The sequence below is a fragment of the Nothobranchius furzeri genome, chromosome 13 (genome assembly GCF_043380555.1).
Source record: "Nothobranchius furzeri strain GRZ-AD chromosome 13, NfurGRZ-RIMD1, whole genome shotgun sequence".
Classification (NCBI taxonomy): Eukaryota; Metazoa; Chordata; class Actinopteri; order Cyprinodontiformes; family Nothobranchiidae; genus Nothobranchius; species Nothobranchius furzeri.
In genome coordinates this window covers 34,427,713-34,446,111 of record NC_091753.1, presented here as the reverse complement: position 1 = coordinate 34,446,111, position 18,399 = coordinate 34,427,713, and the positions used below count along the sequence as shown (strand labels likewise).

The following is an 18,399-nucleotide window of genomic DNA, read 5'->3' as shown; positions in this document are numbered from 1 at the left end:
CCTAAGCTTACTCAGACGACGCCTTTCAATGAGGAGGAGCAGCCACTGTTCAGAGCTCCTTACCTCACCTCTGAAGCTGAGGCAAGCCGATTTGAGTTGTTTGTAACCCTAAACACATAGCATGTTTTATAACAGTTACAATGAACAGTTGTTATAGATGTTACAGATGAATGAAACTCTGTTTTCTTAATCTTTATAAAAAAAGTAAATAATGAAACATAAACATGACAGCCGATAAATGTTTTATTGTTATGAACACTTTGAAGACTGGATACATCTTTGGTTCTACAATCTGACTTCTTTAGCTGTATATAAAATGTACATCTGCATTTATCCCAAAATTACAAATGTTACAATTATTTCACAGTGTAATACAATCTCATATAAAACCCACTGAATTAAGACAAATACAGTTTTAACACAGCTTTCTTTAATACACATGTATGTTTATTAAAGAGTTAAATATGTCACCATGATAAGGAGTCAGTGGTAAATATGCACCTTATAAATAATACACACACAGAGTAGATTATCTGTTGGATTATCAGTTAAATAAAAAGGGTTGGTGTTAGGAAAGGCTCTTTTATTTAATATAATCTGCTATTCATGGGTTCATTAGTGCCAGAATTGGATCAGTAAGGATGTGAAAAAAGGAAACCAGATGTGAACAAAGACGATTTGTTTTTCAGGTAGATTTTTGAAACATTTAGACCAAATGTGCAGAAAAAAGAAACAAAATGACAGAAATGCAGTCGGTGTGAAACGGTCAAAGAAGAGTTAGAAAACGGGTGACAGCAGGGAGGGAAGGGAGTGAGGTAAAGATTACCTCCACAGACCTTTAACACTGATAGAATGTTGTTTGCTGCAACCTTGCTGTGCATCTGTTTGTTAACTGCGTCGCTATGGTAACCTACGTGACAGTGTCAGGGCTTCAAGTCACCAAGGGGGGGTGGTGACCTTGTCATTGACAAGTCCACACAGCTGCATCCATCTCTTTCTCTATTTCTGTCTCCGTTTCAGTCTATCTGTCTACTGAGCCAGCCCCCCCCCCCCCGGAAAAGAGCTGGCTCCTTCCTTCTGCAAAAGCAGCCAAATGTGTTCTACGTCTTGATCACTGGACTTGGAGTGAATGCGATGTAGAAAAGGAGCACCCAGCCGCCGGGTGCTTTAGACGTTACTGGGACCTGAAGCAGGAGGAGCAGGTCCCGCCCCTGTCCGTCTCTAACTGAGGGGTGACCGTGTCGGGGATTTCTGACTGGAGCATGTCATTCTCGCTGGCGATGATGTGTTTGACTAAGCAGTTGGCGGCCTCATCAATGTTGATGTTCTCCTGGAAAAAAGGAAAGTTAGGGACGTGAATGAGGAGGATTAGGAAATGATGGAAACCCGGAGACAGAGCAGGTGATGTAATCAAATAAGCCGTGACTAAAACAACTAAAATGCTGGCATAACCTGAGAAGGTAGTTTTATTAACAGACAGTATGTTTTTATATGTAACAGTGGAAATAGTCACACAAGTCAGTTAGATTTGATAAGTCATACTTAATTCCAGTTAGAATTGAAATATTCATCTGTAAACAATATTTATCACACTCACAGTCACCTTTAAATGTATAGAAAGCTAATTGGTTAAAGAGTCTTTAATTCATACAAGGATAAATGGGTCGTTGTTGGAAAGGTTACCAATGAGTAAATAACCTGTTGTAGCTCTTTGAACAGCTTGGGTTTAGTGTTAGTCGAAGCAAGACCAAAGGGGATTTCTGCCATCACAAAGAGAAAATGTTTCACAAATGACAGATATTAAACAAACAAAAGCTAACTGAACTGCTCAGCAGCCAACTGTCACGGGATGAGTAGGAGATGGTTAGGACCCAAAATGCAGATACCCCAGGATGACACGAGGCAGGAGATGATATAAAGAAAATTCCTTTATTTTGAAGGATGAACAAAAATAAATCCAAAAAGCAGGGAGCCAAAAATCCAAAAAAAAAAAAAAAAAAAACCTGAATCAGGAGAACAAAAGCTCACTTAGAGCACAAACTGGGGACGAGACACAAAGCTCACACAGAGCACCAAAAACCACGCTGACAACAACAATGGAACGACAACACACTGAGACAAGACAGGGCTTATATGCATTGGGACTGGAGTGATTGGAGACGAGGAGCAATTAGGGAAACAGGCAGCAGGTGTGTGGAGTGAGGGCTGGAGGGAAAGCAGGTGAATACAATTATCTAAATGGGGAACAGAACCAGAGGAGGGCAGATAAACCTAAAACTATAAAACACAAAACTAAACCTAAAGACTGAGGGAAGGACTCACACATACACCGAGCTGGGGGAGGACACACACACACACACACACACACACACACATACCGAGCTGGGGAAGGACATGCACACACACACACACACACACGCACACACCGAGCTGGGGAAGGACACGCACACACACACGCACACACATACCGAGCTGGGGAAGGACACGTACACACACACACACACACACACATACCGAGCTGGGGAAGGACACGCACACACACACACACACGCACACACCGAGCTGGGGAAGGACACACACACACACACACACACAAACACACACACACAGAAATAAAATACCTATGTAAACTGAGGTGGGGAGACTAAGAGACATGAAGAAAACCAGGAGGGAGCTGGGGACAAAAAGGCTGGAGCTACAAGGACACAGAACTTGAAGGAAAACCTGGAGGGGCTGGGGATGACTGAATGAACACAGGACCTGGGAGGAATGATTTAAAGGGCTACAAACAGAAGACACATAAATGAGACGCAGACAAAGGACACATGAGGGCGCTATGAGACACAAAAGGGGAATCTAGGGAGGGATGGAGAACACAAGGAGACACATGAGGGAAGACGCAGACGCAGACCATGCCACCAACCAATGCCATGATGATTATAAAGTCCCTGCTGGAGGTGCCCCAGGCTGCGCCAATGCTAATGCCAACTGCCAATGCTACTATTTGTACTTGTAAACAACAGTAACTCCAAATAGACCGTGTTATGAAAAAGTATTCATTATGATTTTTTATCTGATTTGTTTTAAAAGGACACCAACTAATTTTGATTCACTCAGTCTAGCCATTAGCTTATCAATCTCATCAGAAATATTCAGTTTCCAGAGGTGAATCAAATGGTCCTCGATGGATTCGACACAAGATATTATGTGTTAGTAACTTTTCTACAAAAAAACATTTAAAAGTATCTGAAGTGTCTTTTCAAACTTTAGCGTCTTAAATTTGAGTTTAAGACATGTCAAATCGTTTTTTAAAACCACAAAGTCATAGTGAGATTAACCTTCACAGACCAGAGTGTCCGCCCTGGGACTGGAAGATCAGAGCTCAAATCCCAGTCGGGTCATACCAAAGACTTTAAAAATGGGACCCAATACCCTCCTTATAGTCTGCAGTTAAGGGGTGTGTGTTGGCATGCATCTGTAGAGGGGAGACAATGTGGTATATTACGAGATTTGCAATTTTATGACTGAATTTAACCTAACGGTAATTACATATTAGCAAGACCCAAACTCATCATACGACCCAGGAAAGCTCTTGATTCCTACTTTTAGGTGACATCATAGATTGTAACGCCATGAGGCTTAACCATGAATTATATTACTGAAATAAATAAATACACAGCAGTGTTCCTCTGCTGTTTTTCCTTTAAGGAAACTCAATTAGAAATCAGCAAATTTGTTCTGCATCTGCAGAAATATTAATAAACAACATGGTAAAAACATGCTACGCAAATTACTCTAATGAACCTAAAAACTCTTTTCACTTTAATCTTCACTCAGAGCTGCGGTTTTCATATAACAATGCAAAATGATCCTCCTTCTCATGCTTGTGTAAATTATAATTATTCTGTCACTAATTGGTGCATTAGTTTAATTTGAAGAGGATTTTCCTGACTTGCAACCATGTCACACCCAAAGAAGCATCCAGACTCCCAAATTAATAAATGAGTTCATCTAGGCTTACTGGAATAAAGCATAATTAATTCATAACCTGGCCATATTAAATACAGATGATGAAGATTATTTAAACAATTTGAACAAATTTAGGAAGAAACTCTTGATGAAGTTCACAGAAGAAGAATACACATGAGAAACACACACACACACACACACACACACTAGCAATAGCAATAGTAAACAAATTGATAAAATATTGCGATACACTCACATCCCACAGCGCACCATCCTTTTCTGATTTCATCCTTGTCAAAATAAAAGCGCACCACCAAACCTGCCCTCCATTCTCATTACCCTCCCTGTACTCTCTGATGCATGCAGAATGTGTCTTGAGCTGTTCAAGATAAGATGTTCATGTAATTCTTCTGGCAGCTGATTTGAGCTGAGGAGCGACAGACTCCTGAAACTCATTCTCCTCAAAGGGAGACTGCATGTGTTGCTATTTGAGGCATAAATGTGAATATTACCCAGCATTCATGGCCCATCGCTGTTTACATTATAGTTACTAATGTAATAAAAGTGGTTGTAAAATGTCAGCATGACTCCGGTGAGGAATATTCACAGCAGCTTTTTTTATTCAATAATAAACACAAAATGCTGCTTTAGTAAAAACCGAGCCAGGCTGTCATAAAGCAGTTTTTCACTTTTACACATTATATGAACAATAATCAGTTCTCCTTTGTTTCAGAAACACAACATGGCTTTGATTATCAGCCTCAGCTACTGCAGGTCTCTCTCTCTCTCTCTCTCTCTCTCTCTCTCTCTCTCTCTCTCTCTCTCTCTCTCTCTCTCTCTCTCTCTCTCTCTCTCTCTCTCTCTCTCTCTTTTTTTTTCTTTCCTTCTTTCTCTCCCTCTCTCCCCATCATTTTCTCGCTCTCTCTCTCACTCTGTCTCTCCCTCTTTCTTTCTCTCTCTCCCCATCCTTTTCTATCTCTCACTCTCTCTCTCTCACTCTCTCTCCCCTCTTTCTTTCTTTCTTTCTTTCTTTCTTTCTTTCTTTCTGTCTCTCCCTCTTTCTTTCTTTCTTTCTTTCTTTTTTTCTTTCTCTCTCTCTTTCTCTTTCTCTCTCACCCTCTCTCTTTTTCTTTCTCTTTCCCTCTTTCCCTCTTTCTTTCTTTCTCTCTCTCCCTCTCTCTCTTTTTCTTTCTCTCTCTCTCTCTCCCACTTTTTCTCTCTTTATCCCTCCCTCCCTCTTACCCTCTCTCTCTCCATTCACTCATAATATACACTGTGAATAGGCAATCTATTTGCTTTACAGCCTTAAATAGACATTTTTAACCAGCTTTATTTATCCAGTGCAACCTCAATAGTTCAAAACACCTCAGTACTGCCAGTCAATATGAGCAGTTTCTGGCAGGCAGTGGCGCCCCCAAGGGGTAGCCAGGGGTGTCCAAGGCCACCCCATTGGCCACTCCAAAGAAGACCACTGTTCTTTAATGAATCATATTAATGTTCACACAAACTATAAATTCATAAAGCGAGAAAAGTTGCTTTTCCCTCTCGCTTTCATCTTGCTTCCTGCATGGGTCTGCTGTTAGTTTACAGCAGCGAGCTCTGAAGAAGACTGCAGTAGTAGTCGAAATGTCAGCAAAAAAAAAAAAAGGTAAAACAACTCCTTTCTGTGTTAAAAAAAGAACCAAATATTGCAGTTTAAATTTGTAGTTTTGTGTGTGTGGAACAGCATTTATCAGTTTTAAATTTTTGATTTCGTACCCGCTTGTCCACGCAGGGTTGCAGGGGGCTGGTGCCTGTGTCCAGCAGTCTCTGGGCAAACAGGCGGGGTACACCCTGGGAGATTGAATTACATGACCTGAAGGGATTATTTTTACTACAACACGGATTATAATGACCATAAACCAGCAAAAGTAATATAATTTGTGCTTTAGACTTCATGAAATGATCTTTTTTCAGCCTTTTTGTTTAGCAGCTTATTGGAGTTGGGTGTTGATGAGGTGGAAAATGTGGATTCTATCATTTAGATGAGCCTCTTCCCATTAAGTATATGTGCAGTTTGCATATGTTGGTGAATAATAATCATGTTTTTGGAACAACTTTGTTGCTAAAAGTGCTCATGGACCTGGTACCTGGTCCGTTGGGTTGAAGTTGTCCCCTAGTGGTGATATGTGGTTAGCGCATCTGAAAACAGACCACAAAAAAACGCCCCACCAAAAAATAAATTTCACCAGACGCCACTGGATGCTACACTTTTTGCAGCAACGATCTTCTGCATTTGATCTGCTAAATTTCATGTGATTTGGTTGGGCAGAAAACTGAACCAATAACCTTTAGTCTGTTTCTCTTGTGCAGGTGTGAGGTGAGCTCAAGTCCAGCTGTTGGACTGTGTTTAGTCTATTTTCTGCTCTTCCCACCAAGCTGTTAGATTCCTAGCTGCCACAGCGAGAGCAGAACGTTGGTGTGGAGCTCAATCAGCTGCTACTCACCACACTTTAGTTACAACTCTTTTGCTTATTTATAATGTGACTTCATTCATATTTTCATGTTTCCACAGATTTTGTTACGATGCAGAGATGCCTTGAAAATACAGACCAAAATCTGTTGTATGTGTGATTAAAAAACTGCTGAAAAGGCTGTTTTGGAATATATTTGTAAAATGAAGGTTTGCATGTAACAAATTTGGACTGATAGATTTTAGGAGCCTTGAACTCTAGCCCTTATATGTCCTAAGTGCATTTTTTGTGCAGACAGGTGTATTTTTGTGGTTAATTATGGCTATGCTACTGCAATGTATCTTTTTGGGGGGGATAAGGGATATTTTGGGGGGAAATATCAAAAATTATAATAAAAAAATCCCCTACTCCATTTAATGTAACACTGAAATCATTTTGTGGCGTTACCGCCCTTAGTGCATTTTTTGTGCCATTGACTCCCATGTAAATAATTTTTTCTAGTAAGCCTATATATATATATATATATATATATATATATATATATATATATATATATATATATATATGTATATATATATATATATACATACGTGTGTGTGTGTGTGTGTGTGTGTGTGTGTGTGTGTGTGTGTGTGTGTGTGTGTAATTTAGAGTTTTTTATGTTTTCCACTAGATTGCACATTTTTCTTATGTATACTGGGAAAATAACTAACGCTGCCTTCAGATAAAAGAAATAATAAATGAAAATATGTTTATGACCATTATGACAATCCAATGTGTTGAAAATGTGCCCATAAAACATATCATCTGGACATAACACACAAAAAAAGTTTATATTTTTATTAGTTTACATTTCTGGTTATGATCATGCACCTGAAAATAAAGGGGAGAAATAAATGAGTTGAATCTCAGGAACGCACAAATATTTTCTTATATTTTGTGAGGACTGAAGCCAAGGACAAAATTTTAGTAAAAAATTGGGAGTTATGAAATATTATATGAGGAAGTATTGTGTCTGCATTTTTTTTTGCACATGAAAGCATGAAAATACACCAAATCTATAAAGTCAAAAAATGTTTTTATCCCTAATTGCAACACTCCAAGGCTGTGACAGTTTAACCCCCTAAAAGGTCATCTGAACATAAAACACAAAAAATTAATAGATTTTTAATATAAGTTTTGTATGTGCACTTTTTTGTGCTCAAACACCACTAAGGTCTTGTTAGAAAGCTAAAAGGTAATATAAGGGCTAGACAAATAGTCCATAGTCAGGGTTTGTATTGGCGATTTACTCCACATTTAGGATTAAATTATCAATGGCTAGTTTTCAGTAATAAGTAAACATAATCAAATTCTATAACTACTTTTTTATGTTTTGTGCTTTCAGTAGAAAACACTGAACTGATAAATTCCCTCGGCATTTCTGGACTTATCTGTATGACAAAGCACCTGATGCAAGTGCAGCTGACCTGGAAAAGCACAGATGGATCGTCTGCTGTGAGTCTCTGTGGGAAAGCAGCAGAAATCTGGGATTTGGAGGTTTATTTGTATGCAGAATTGACTGAGTCAGAGCCTCTGTAGCGGCATTCCCACAGGATCTTCAGGTATCGGGTAGCCTGGCAAGCCAGACTAAATAAATGGATTAGCCCTTTTCAGATAGACATTCTGGAACATTTGTGGACAATTCAATCCGGTTTTTAACTGGAACTGTGTTTTCAGACACACCACTTTTGTACCGGAACTTGTCCTTTCGGCTGCGTTCACACAGCAGGGAAAAGTTCCAGATGTCTGACGGCGGCGGGGGTGGGTGGGTGGGTGGGGGGGGGGGGGTCGGACTTATGTTAAGAAGAAGAAGAAAATATCATTTCTATAGTGCCTCTCAAGATAAAAATCACGAGGCGCTTAAGCATAATTCTGCGCACACGAAGACGCATAAGAGACCTGGATGATGAAGCTCAATGGTTAAAGGAATCACTGAAGCGGTGTGAAGCGCTCCGTCACGCGTCTAGGCGGTACCGTAGGAGGCGAGCTGCCGTGGTTCGCCGCATGCTACAGCAGCGGGCTATCTAGGTGCGCACAGTGTCCCCCGGTCCCCTCCCTCTTGTCCGGAACTTTACCTCACCAGTCTGAAGCAGCCACCCTGTCCGTAACAAGTCCGGACCTGTTACTAGGGGCTTCGTCCGGATAAATTCCGGAACACGTTATCCGGATGTTTGTATTCAGACAGAAAGGTCTTACGGACAGATTCCGGAACATTTCCGTTTTTCATGGCCTGTCTGAAGGGGGCTTTAGTCTGGCCACGCTCCATTGACGGCTCTCGGTTGTGGGGCGGGTTCTACCGTTGTCTTTCAAATGATCTCCGCATTCCACTGGACAATGAATGTGACATACTCTTGTTTCACTCTGTTGCATCATCCCACCCACCAGGCATATAGAGTGCCCTGATTGGCCCACAAAGCGGATAAAGCTCTGTGATTTGTTCACTAAGCAGATAGAGCGCTAGGATTGGCCCACCATTATGGACCAATCACAGCTCTTTATGTGTTTGAAACCCCTCTAGAGAGCTGTGATTGGCTAGCCAGAGTCCTGGTAGGAGCTGCTGAGGTTCCAGTGGAGCGTGCCTAGACCATTCTTTGCAAAGCAAGAATTTGGTCTAGTTCACAATAGGCTAGGTGTCGGGTCAAATAGAATCAAGGATGTTGTCTGTCATTCAGGGAAATGAACGCCAAACAAAAGTGCGTTGAACAACTGACCTGTACCACAGAGATCTAATTGAAGGATGTTCCTTCTTTCTTTTTGATACATAAGTGCCATTTTCCTGTTTATCTTCTGGTTCCGTCACACCGTTGCTTTTCTTCCCCTCCCATACATAAAAACATGCAGCTTGATTAGGAAGAGGATGCAATGCAGTGTGCAATCGGATAGAATATGCAAACATTTTCAGCACAACAGTGGTGTTCTGGTGAATGAAGAGCTCTATAGCTCAGGTGGACTTGACCACAGAGTTTTAACTGAACACTTTATAGATTTTGAATAAAATAATGACCATAGCGTGTGATGATGTCATGCACTCTAATTTTTGAGCTTTCTAAACTCTCCTAAAAGTTAGTAAACAAACTTTTATTACTCCCAAATAGCTCGTACTTCATATATAACGATGTAGATATTTTTGTCTTTTTTGGTACTTGTGTTTCCTTTCACCTGCCATCAGAGTGCAAAGTGAACACAACTAAATTCTAATTTACTTCCACTATATCTAACTTTTATATAATCTCTTCAAAACTCTTCAGCACTTTTTAAATGGTCATAAACCAACATAAAGACAGCAGCCAAAGAAAAGATGGATCTCTAACAATCAGATGCATCTAACTGGTTTACACTGCAACTTGAGTGTTTGAGGACTAATATTTATTCTACTTTACAATCTGAGTGCTGTCAGGGAGTAATAGACAGTTGAGGGGTTACCATGGTGACAGAAATAAGTCCCTTCCAGCTCAGACATTGATTTGGTTTTGGTTCTCCTAACATTTCATTTGTTGTAGTTTAGATTTATAAAGAGAAAGTTCCCAAGTAAGTCTTGAATTTTGGAATTTGGAATTTTTCAGATTTTTAGCCATTTCTCACCTTGGCGGACGTCTCGAACCATCCCACAAAGCCGTTCTCCTGGCAGAACTGCTCCATCTTTATTCCATTATTGGTCAGTACATCCCGACCCTGGTCGCATTTATTCGCTAGCAGCACTGTGGCTATGTGTTTCCCGTTTGCAAGTGTCAGTTTGGAATCCAAGTCTTCCTTCCATTTTGTGACGGCCTCAAAGGAAGCGAGCCGCGTCACATCGAACACGATGAAGGCGCCCATGGCTTCACGGTAATATACACGAGTCATGTTGCCAAACCTCTCCTGACCTAGAACACACACAGAAAAGCACAAAAAGACATGTTTTGTTTACTTTACACCTTTACAGTTTCATGCATCTACTATTGCATTCGTTATAATGAAAAGATCAGATTTTACGCCGCATGCTGAGATGATAAAGTGTCACTTCACAGCTTGTTTCATGCACCTGTGCTTGACGCACGCTCACAGACTACGTTCAAAAGAGTTTTTAAAAGTGAAGCGGAGGGTGAAGAAGAGACAAATAGAGACAAGTTGGCAGAAGAAACAAAGTCATCTTGTGTGTTTTTGTGTGTGTTTGCCTGTGAAATTATTTGCAAAGATTCCTGCAGCTAGAAACGAATTGAATAATGCCTGCTGGAAGTTTGCTTCCACAAAAAGAAAAGTACCAAGCATTGTTTCTACTGAACCACAATAACATAAAATGAAATAAAAATCTAATTCTGGACATTTTCCCTTTGTAACTCCTCCTCACAAGAACCTGCATGAGATAGTTTGTTTTCTAACAGAAGTGTTACAGACATGCACAGGTGGATCGGAGGCACGGGGCCGGCTGCAGAACAGCTGGCATGGGCACAGTTTTGCTCAAGGACACAATAGATGAGCAGGTGCTTTCTGAAATAGATATGTAAAACATAAAGAAATATCCAGTTGGTTGGTTTGTGTGCATGTTTTCATTCTGATTATTAAAATGATTTTGTCACATGCCTAATTGCAAAGATGCTTATATTTTGTTTAGATTTCAGGATGACAGATATTTCTGCCCACTTCAAAGTCAGATGTTTCACAAGGCATGTGGTGGAATAAGAAGACACCAATAGCATAGGAAGTCCCAAGAACTGTGGCATGTTGTCCAAGAATGTTTCTCAATTTGGATCCATCTCTAAACAACAATCCTTTAAAAAAGAAACACTTACAGCACTCCTATGTGTTTTCACTCCCACTTTGGACCTCCGGGCTTACCTAGCAGGGTTTTTTCTGTTTCAAGTTTCAAGTTCACTTATTTTGTCAACATTTGCAGTGCTCTCTAGCATAAATTAATGCCTTGTGAGTCAATCTTGAGGAAATGAGCTCTTGTGCTCCTGTTTCAGGATCTAGAATGAGCCAGAGCAGACAAAGAGCAGCAGGATGGATTTGGAGTCTTATTTCCTGATATTTGGATAGCTCTTCTCTGATTGGATAACAGAGAAAGCAACTCTACCACTGCCTCTGTTTGCTCTGCAATGCTGATGTTTTATCTCCACAAATAACACAACCCCGGAGGAGTTCTGCTGTGTGGTGGAATTGCTAATGCTAACAGTTAGCTTTTACTAGTCGAGACGTGCTCTGCTGTTTCCTGGATGCTTAAACAACAACATTTTTCTCCTTCGCGAGCTGAGATGGGTGAGTCCATGAACATTAAGGGAGTGTGACATAGGCTGGCTTTTCTAATCCCAGAGTTTCCCCGTCTATTTTCAATCCCTCGCTAATGCAGGAAATGGGATAGAAGACTATTTTCACACTGAGCCTGCATGTAAACTCAGAGTGACCGACCATATTTTAAAAAGAACAAGAAAAAAACAGCTTCTCAGTGGAATTGATTTTTAAGTGCTCTGCAGTTCAGTTGGTCCTTATTTTGTTCATGTGACTAATTCATCAAGTAGATTCAGTTTTATAGATGTTATCTATGTTTTAAACCAGTGTCTAAATGTTGCAGTATTTATTTGATATTCATCATAAATATGTCAGAAATTAGACACTTTTATTATTTATACTGTAATCATCACAAAACATATAACTTTGCCACCTACTGCCAAAACTGTTTTTCACGTGTTACATTATCAGAAAACTAAAAAATCAAAGGCTGCTACTGATCGAAGCCTACTGTATATATTTCTATTACTTCTATAGTAGAAATTCTACTTTATTTCAAATATATACATCATTAAAACAATCTAATGCTCTGAGAATTTCTTATTATTCTTCTTTTGACAAGAGGATGTATGAATGAATGAATGGACGAACGAACAAATGAACAACTTAATTAATTAATTAATTATTGATAAGAATTTTTGCTACATTTTAGGAGAATTTTATAACTGAGTTGAGTCTTTTTTTATGGAAATTCAAGTTCAGAATAATAATATGATCACTATTTATAGTTTAAATCCATTCATGAAGCCTTAAGCCAGTTAATTAAGACCTAAGTGTAACTTTATGTTATTTACGTGTTTGGGAATCATGTTGTGTCACCATGTGAGCTCAGGTCTTAGAGAAATGATAAACCAAAATAGAGTGGATGACATTGTTTATCATGGGAAAAGAATCCAAAACAGAAGTGATATATCAGCTCTGTGGCAGGAGGGAACTTCAGTCCCTCATCAATTCCCAGACTCACCTGTCGTCCTCAGTACAATAAAATCACAAAAGAAATCACGGAATAATCTGACCTGATCAGAACTAAAATGTAAAATTTTCAGGTCCTTCGTGTTCGCCTCCATCTCTTCAGACCAAGTGCAAAATTCAATTCAAAAATACTTTATTAATCCCAGAGGGAAATTGATTGCTGCAGTAGCTCAGAATAATAATAATAATAAAGTCATCAAAGAGTTATTGTATATTACATTGGCTTTTGGCAGGAAGGATCTCCAGTAGTGGCCAGTGTTGCAGCAAAACTAAAGAAGCCTCTGACTGAAGACACTCTTCCGTTGTTGGACAGTCTTGTGAAGAGAATGCTCAGGGTTGTCCATAATTTTTTTGATCCTCTGGAGAATCCTTCTTTGCATTATCTCATCCAGTGGTTCCACAGTCGTTCCCAGAACAGAACCAGCCTTTTTTATTAGGCTGTTGAGCCTTTTCAGGTCCCTGCTTCTGATGCTACTACCCCAACAGATGATGGCTGAAGAGATTACACTCTTAACAACAGACTTGTAGAAGATCTGCAGCATCTTGCTACAGACATTGAAGGACCTAAGTGTCCTCAAGAAGTGCAGTCTGCTGTGTCCCTTCTCGTAAACGGCTTTGCTGTTCTTTCTCCAGTCCAGTCTGTTGTCCAGGTGAACTCCAAGGTATTTGTATTCCTCAACCACCTCCACTTCTTCTCCCATGATGGAAACAGTGTTTGACTCCACCCTGGTTCTTCTGAAGTCTAAAATCATCTGCTTTGTTTTGTTCACATTCAAGGTCAGATGATTGTTTCCACACCATGCCACAAAGTGCTCCACCAGCTCTCTGTACTCAGCTTCCTGTCCATACACCCGACAACTGCAGAGTCATCTGAGTATTTCTGTAGATGGCAGGTCTCTGATTTGTACTGGAAGTCTGAGGTGTACAGGGTGAAAAGGAATGGTGAGAGTACAGTCCCCTGTGGTGCTCCAATGAAACTGATCGCCTGCTTTGATGTGCAGTTCTTCAGCCTCACAAACTGTGGTCTGTTTGCAGGTAGTCTTTAATCCAGGTGATAGCTGAGGTCCCCACCTGTGTCTTCGGGAGTTTCTGGCAAAGTACATCAGGCTGGATTGTGTTAAGTGCACTGGAGAAATCAAAGAACATGACCCTCACAGTGCTGCCTGCTTTGTCCAGATGACAGTGGGTTGGTTGAAGCAGCTGGATGATGGCAACGTCAACTCCAACTCCATGGCGATAAGCAAACTGCAGCGGGTCCTGATATGTTCTAGTTTGCTTATTCAGGTGGACCAACAGGAGTCTCTCCAGGACCTTCATGATGTGGGATGTCAGGGCAACCGGTCTGTAGTCATTGACTGATGTGCGAGTTTTCTTTGGAACTGGAACAAGGCAGGATGTCTTCCACAGCACTGGAACCTTCTCCTGGGCCAGGCTAAGGTTGAAGAGGTGCTGCAGAATCCCAGAGAGCTGCTCTGCACAGGCCTTCAATACCCTGGGGCTGACACCATCTGGACCTGCAGCCTTGTTCCTGTTCGGTCTCTCCAGCTGCCTCTTTACCTGACTTCTAGAGACAGATAGGTGGGGGGGGGGGGGGAATGGGGGGGGGGGGAGGTAAATGGGGCAGCAGCATCTCCTGACTTGGTTGAAGACAGATTTATAGAACCAGAAGAGTCCATGACTGCGTTAGAGGATAAAGGAGCTGGCGTGTGACAGGAAAATGTTGGATCAGAGGAGGATGGGATGCCTGATTGGCTGGGGACAGGCGAGGAGGATGCTGGGTTTGTTCCTGAACTGAACCTATTGAAGAACTTGTTCAGTTCATTGGCTGTGTCCAGGCTGCCATCTGTGCAATCCTTCCTCTGCTTGATGCCTGTGATCTTCTTAATCCCTGACCAGACATCTCTGATATTGTTCCTCCTTAGTTTGTTCTCCAGCTTCTTCCTGTATGCCTCATTGCTGTCTCTGATCTTGATCTTCAGTTGCTTCTGTATACCCCTCAATAATTCTCTGTCTCCCTCCTTGAAGGCTCTTTTTTTCTCATTTAGCAGATTCTTCAGTTCACTGGTGATCAAGGGTTTGTTATTAGTGAAGCATCTCACTGTTCTGGTGGGTATGATGTTGTCCACACAGAAGTTTATGTAGTCAGTGACACATCCAGTCATGACATTGATGACCTCTTCATATCCTTGGCAGAGAGTCATCCAATCTGTGGTCTCAAAACAACCCTGCAGGGCTTCTTCAGCATCCTGTGACCATTTTATCACAGTTCTTCTTGTCACAGGTTGCCTCTGAACAAGTGGTTTGTATTCTGAGCAGAGAAAAACAAGATTGTGATCTGATTGTCCCAGAGGAGGTCTTGCTTTGGACATGTATGCATTCTTTACATTTGCATAACCCAAATCCAATGTCTTGTTTTCTCTGGTGGAGCAGCTGAGAAACTGTTGAAATGTTGGAAGTGTAGCAAAGAGCGAGGCATAATTAAAATCACCAGATATAGCCACAAATGCATTGTGGTGCTGGGTTTGTAGCTTAGCAACAACGGACTTGATGCAATTTGCTGGGTTCTTTATGCTGTATAGGAAACAATTTTTCTGATTGGCTTAATGAACTGACCTGAATTGGAATATTTATTATGTGAAGTGCCTTGAGATGGCTCTTGTCGTGATTTGGCGCTGTATAAATAAAATTGAATTGAATTTAACTGAACTGATGGCATCACATGCATTTTCAGCAATGGCTGAAGGTGAAATATAAACGGTTGCCAAGACAACACTGTTGAACTCTCTTGACAAATAATATGGGTGACAACTTACTGCCAAGAGTTAAACATCTGGGCTGAAGAGACGACATTTCACTGAAACATGACATGGATGGCACCATCTGTTGTTGACATGCACTGCCACTCCATCTCCTTTTCCCGCTCCTCTTCAGATCTCTGTCTGCTCAGTCAGGAATCCTGGCAGAGAGACGCTGGAATCGGGGATATGGTCCTGCAGCCACGTCTCAGTGAAACACATAACACTGCACTGCCGAAACTCTAGCTGAGTCCTTGACAGGGCTTGGAGTTCCTCCATCTTGTCGGCCAGTGATCTCACATTGCCCATTATGATAGATGGAAAAGATGGTTTGAATTTCCTCTTTCTCTGTCTCCGTTTTGCTCTCGCTCTGCACGCACGCTTCTTGCGTTTTAGTTCATTTGGGATTTGTGGCTTCAGTTGAGGTATTATTTCAGCCTTTCCAATGTTCATCAGCTGCTCTCGATTGTAACCCAGCTTGTTGCCATGGCTATGCATCATAACAAATGCTCTAAAAGTGAAAATATTGCAGTAAAAGTTCTCCAAGCTTCACAGCACCAGAAACAGAAAAGTAAAATGTCCAAAAAAATACTGTTTTTCTTGAGAAACTAGAAGAAAAAATGTCCAAGAAAATGCAAAACTTACATATAGTCAACAGAGCTACTCCAACATGCAGCCACCCAGAGCAGCGCAGTTCCGGAATTTATCGCCTTCAAAGTACAGCACAAGACCATTAGCAGTTTTCTCCAAGGCAGATACTCTTTAGTTAATAATAAAAGCTTTCTACATCCAAGGAATCGGGCCTCAAATCTCCCTCACATGAGTTGGAGACACATGACTGCTTGCATTCACTGGAGAGAGCAGCACAGGAGAGGAGAGAGCAGCAGGTCAGAGGATTCTTCTAAACCTCAGCCGATGCTCATGTGACATGAGACCGCTGTAGCCTTCAGGTTTTTTCATCTTACTCAGCAGTGCTCCAGCCAAAAGGTTTACACTTATGGGTCATTTTCAACTGCAGCAAAGGTAATTAAAGCATTACAGGTGAACTAGTCTTAAAAAGGTCCAATTCATAGATTTATAAAATCCAAATATATCTAAAAACACAGAGTTGTTTACAAACAACCTAAAAACTGCATTTGGATCAATTAATGATCTGATTTCAGGCCCAGCATACCAGGTACAGAAATTCAGACAGAAACTAGTGCTAACACCCACCGTCATGGGTTTTATTTTTATTACAGTCTTTTTAAAGCTTGAAGGATTAATGTTTAACATGCTGAAGCGTTTTTAATTCAATTCAATTCCATTTTATTTATATAGCGCCAAATCACGACAAGAGTCATCTCAAGGCACTTCACATAATAAACATTCCAATTCAGGTCAGTTCATTAAGCCAATCATAAAAAATGTTTTCTATAAAAGGAACCCAGCAAGTTGCATCAAGTCACTGACTAGTGTCAGTGACTTTACAGCAATACCAAATGGTTTGGCAACACAATCCAATCTGTGTTAACAATTGTAAAATATCCTATTATTTAGTACAAATGTGGAAAGAATAAAAGAGAATTATTCATTTCAAAAAATCCATTTCAATCTTTGGCATTTGGAAACCATTAAAATGTTTTAACTAAATGAAAATCGTTTGATTCTTTCATTGTTGGAAAAGACAACTTGTTTTATTGTTTAGTGTTTGCTCATTTAAATCCTTAATTTCGTAGAAAATCCCCTCATTACTCGTTTTTCTTCTCTTCTAGATTCATTAGAACGCTAATAAAAATTTAAATCCCATAAAAACTCCATAAACTAAAAACCCTAGTTCTGATTCGGCATGCGTAACGCTGGTGCGTAAAAGTTGGAGCTCTACCTGCGATGTCCCACAGCTGCAGGCGCACCGTCTCCTGGTCCCAGTTCAGGACTTTGAGAGCGAAGTCCACCCCGATAGTGGCGCGGTAGTTGGGGCTGAAGTTGTGGTGGACGTAGCGCTTGATGATGCTGGTCTTACCGACCCCCAGGTCCCCGATCACAAGGATCTTGTAGAGGTGCTCCTTATGGTGGTTGTTCTGCATGGCGACCGAGGAGGGCGAGAGCTGAGCATGAATCCACCGTAAACGAGAGAACTCGGGAGGGGGAAACGGGGCTGAAAGCACGGACAAGAGAAGTGGAGAGTAGGGAGTAAAGGAGAGGATGTAAGGTAGCTACGCCCTGGCGCACAGAGGGAAGTGGAGCACAGACGTCTGGACCTTGTGACTGAGGCAGGGCCGCTGCCTGCCAGGGAGGGTCGGCGGTGCCCTGGAGGCAAAGGTTAAATAAACCCTTCAAAATAAAATAAATTATAGCAGCGTGGAATAAATAACAATAAGGGGGATCATTCAGTAACTTGGTAAACACACATTTTATTTTTTTAAGCTATGATTTGCTGATGTTGCAACAATTTTTGACCAACTGGGGTTTTTCAAGTTTCATTAACAAACAGCACAATTTATTTTTATTTGATTAGATTTGTATGACTATCTGATACTCTTTCCAGATGACAGAATAAAAATAATTTCCTTCATAGCCTGAATTAGATTTAACAAGCTCCTTAGTGGGCTGCATGGTGGCACAGTTGTAACACTGTTGCCTCACAGTCAGACCATTGCAGGTGCATGATCTCATCCCATGCTGCAAATTACCTTTCAGACAATAAAGTTTACCTGTGTGTAATCACATGATGTCAATAAATATGCTTTAGTTTTAAATGGCTTCAAAGTCTGCATCCACATCTGACAACAAAACCAGAGAAACAAGTCTGGGACACGGCTCTTAAAGCCTCATCATCCCACAGTGTAATGTTTCATTTAATAATAAGAAACGGAATTAATAATACAGCAAATCTGCAGTGAAATGACTAAATAGAAATATTC

At 40.8% G+C, this 18,399-nt stretch overlaps 1 protein-coding gene across 1 annotated transcript; it reads right to left on the bottom strand.

The window, feature by feature from the left end:
- Positions 1 to 1,030: 1,030 nt before the first annotated feature.
- On the bottom strand, positions 1,031 to 17,774 carry rab38a (RAB38a, member RAS oncogene family). The gene is made up of 3 exons (XM_015951704.3): positions 17,361 to 17,774; positions 10,047 to 10,327; positions 1,031 to 1,330 (listed from the first exon to the last, which is right to left on the bottom strand). Exons 1-3 carry the CDS (start codon positions 17,560 to 17,562, stop codon positions 1,175 to 1,177), a joined length of 639 nt encoding a protein of 212 aa, XP_015807190.1. The 5' UTR covers positions 17,563 to 17,774; the 3' UTR covers positions 1,031 to 1,174.
- Between the last annotated feature and the right edge of the window lie 625 nt (positions 17,775 to 18,399).

Coding starts and splice junctions, on each gene's coding strand:
- rab38a (XM_015951704.3), bottom strand. CDS start 17,562: ATGCAGAACAACCACCATAAGGAGCACCTCTACAAGATCCTTGTGATC. Junction 10,328..17,360: donor GCAGCTGTGGGACATCGCAG/GTAGAGCTCCAA, acceptor TGTGTGTTCTAG/GTCAGGAGAGGTTTGGCAAC. Junction 1,331..10,046: donor GGTTCGAGACGTCCGCCAAG/GTGAGAAATGGC, acceptor CCTTTTTTCCAG/GAGAACATCAACATTGATGA.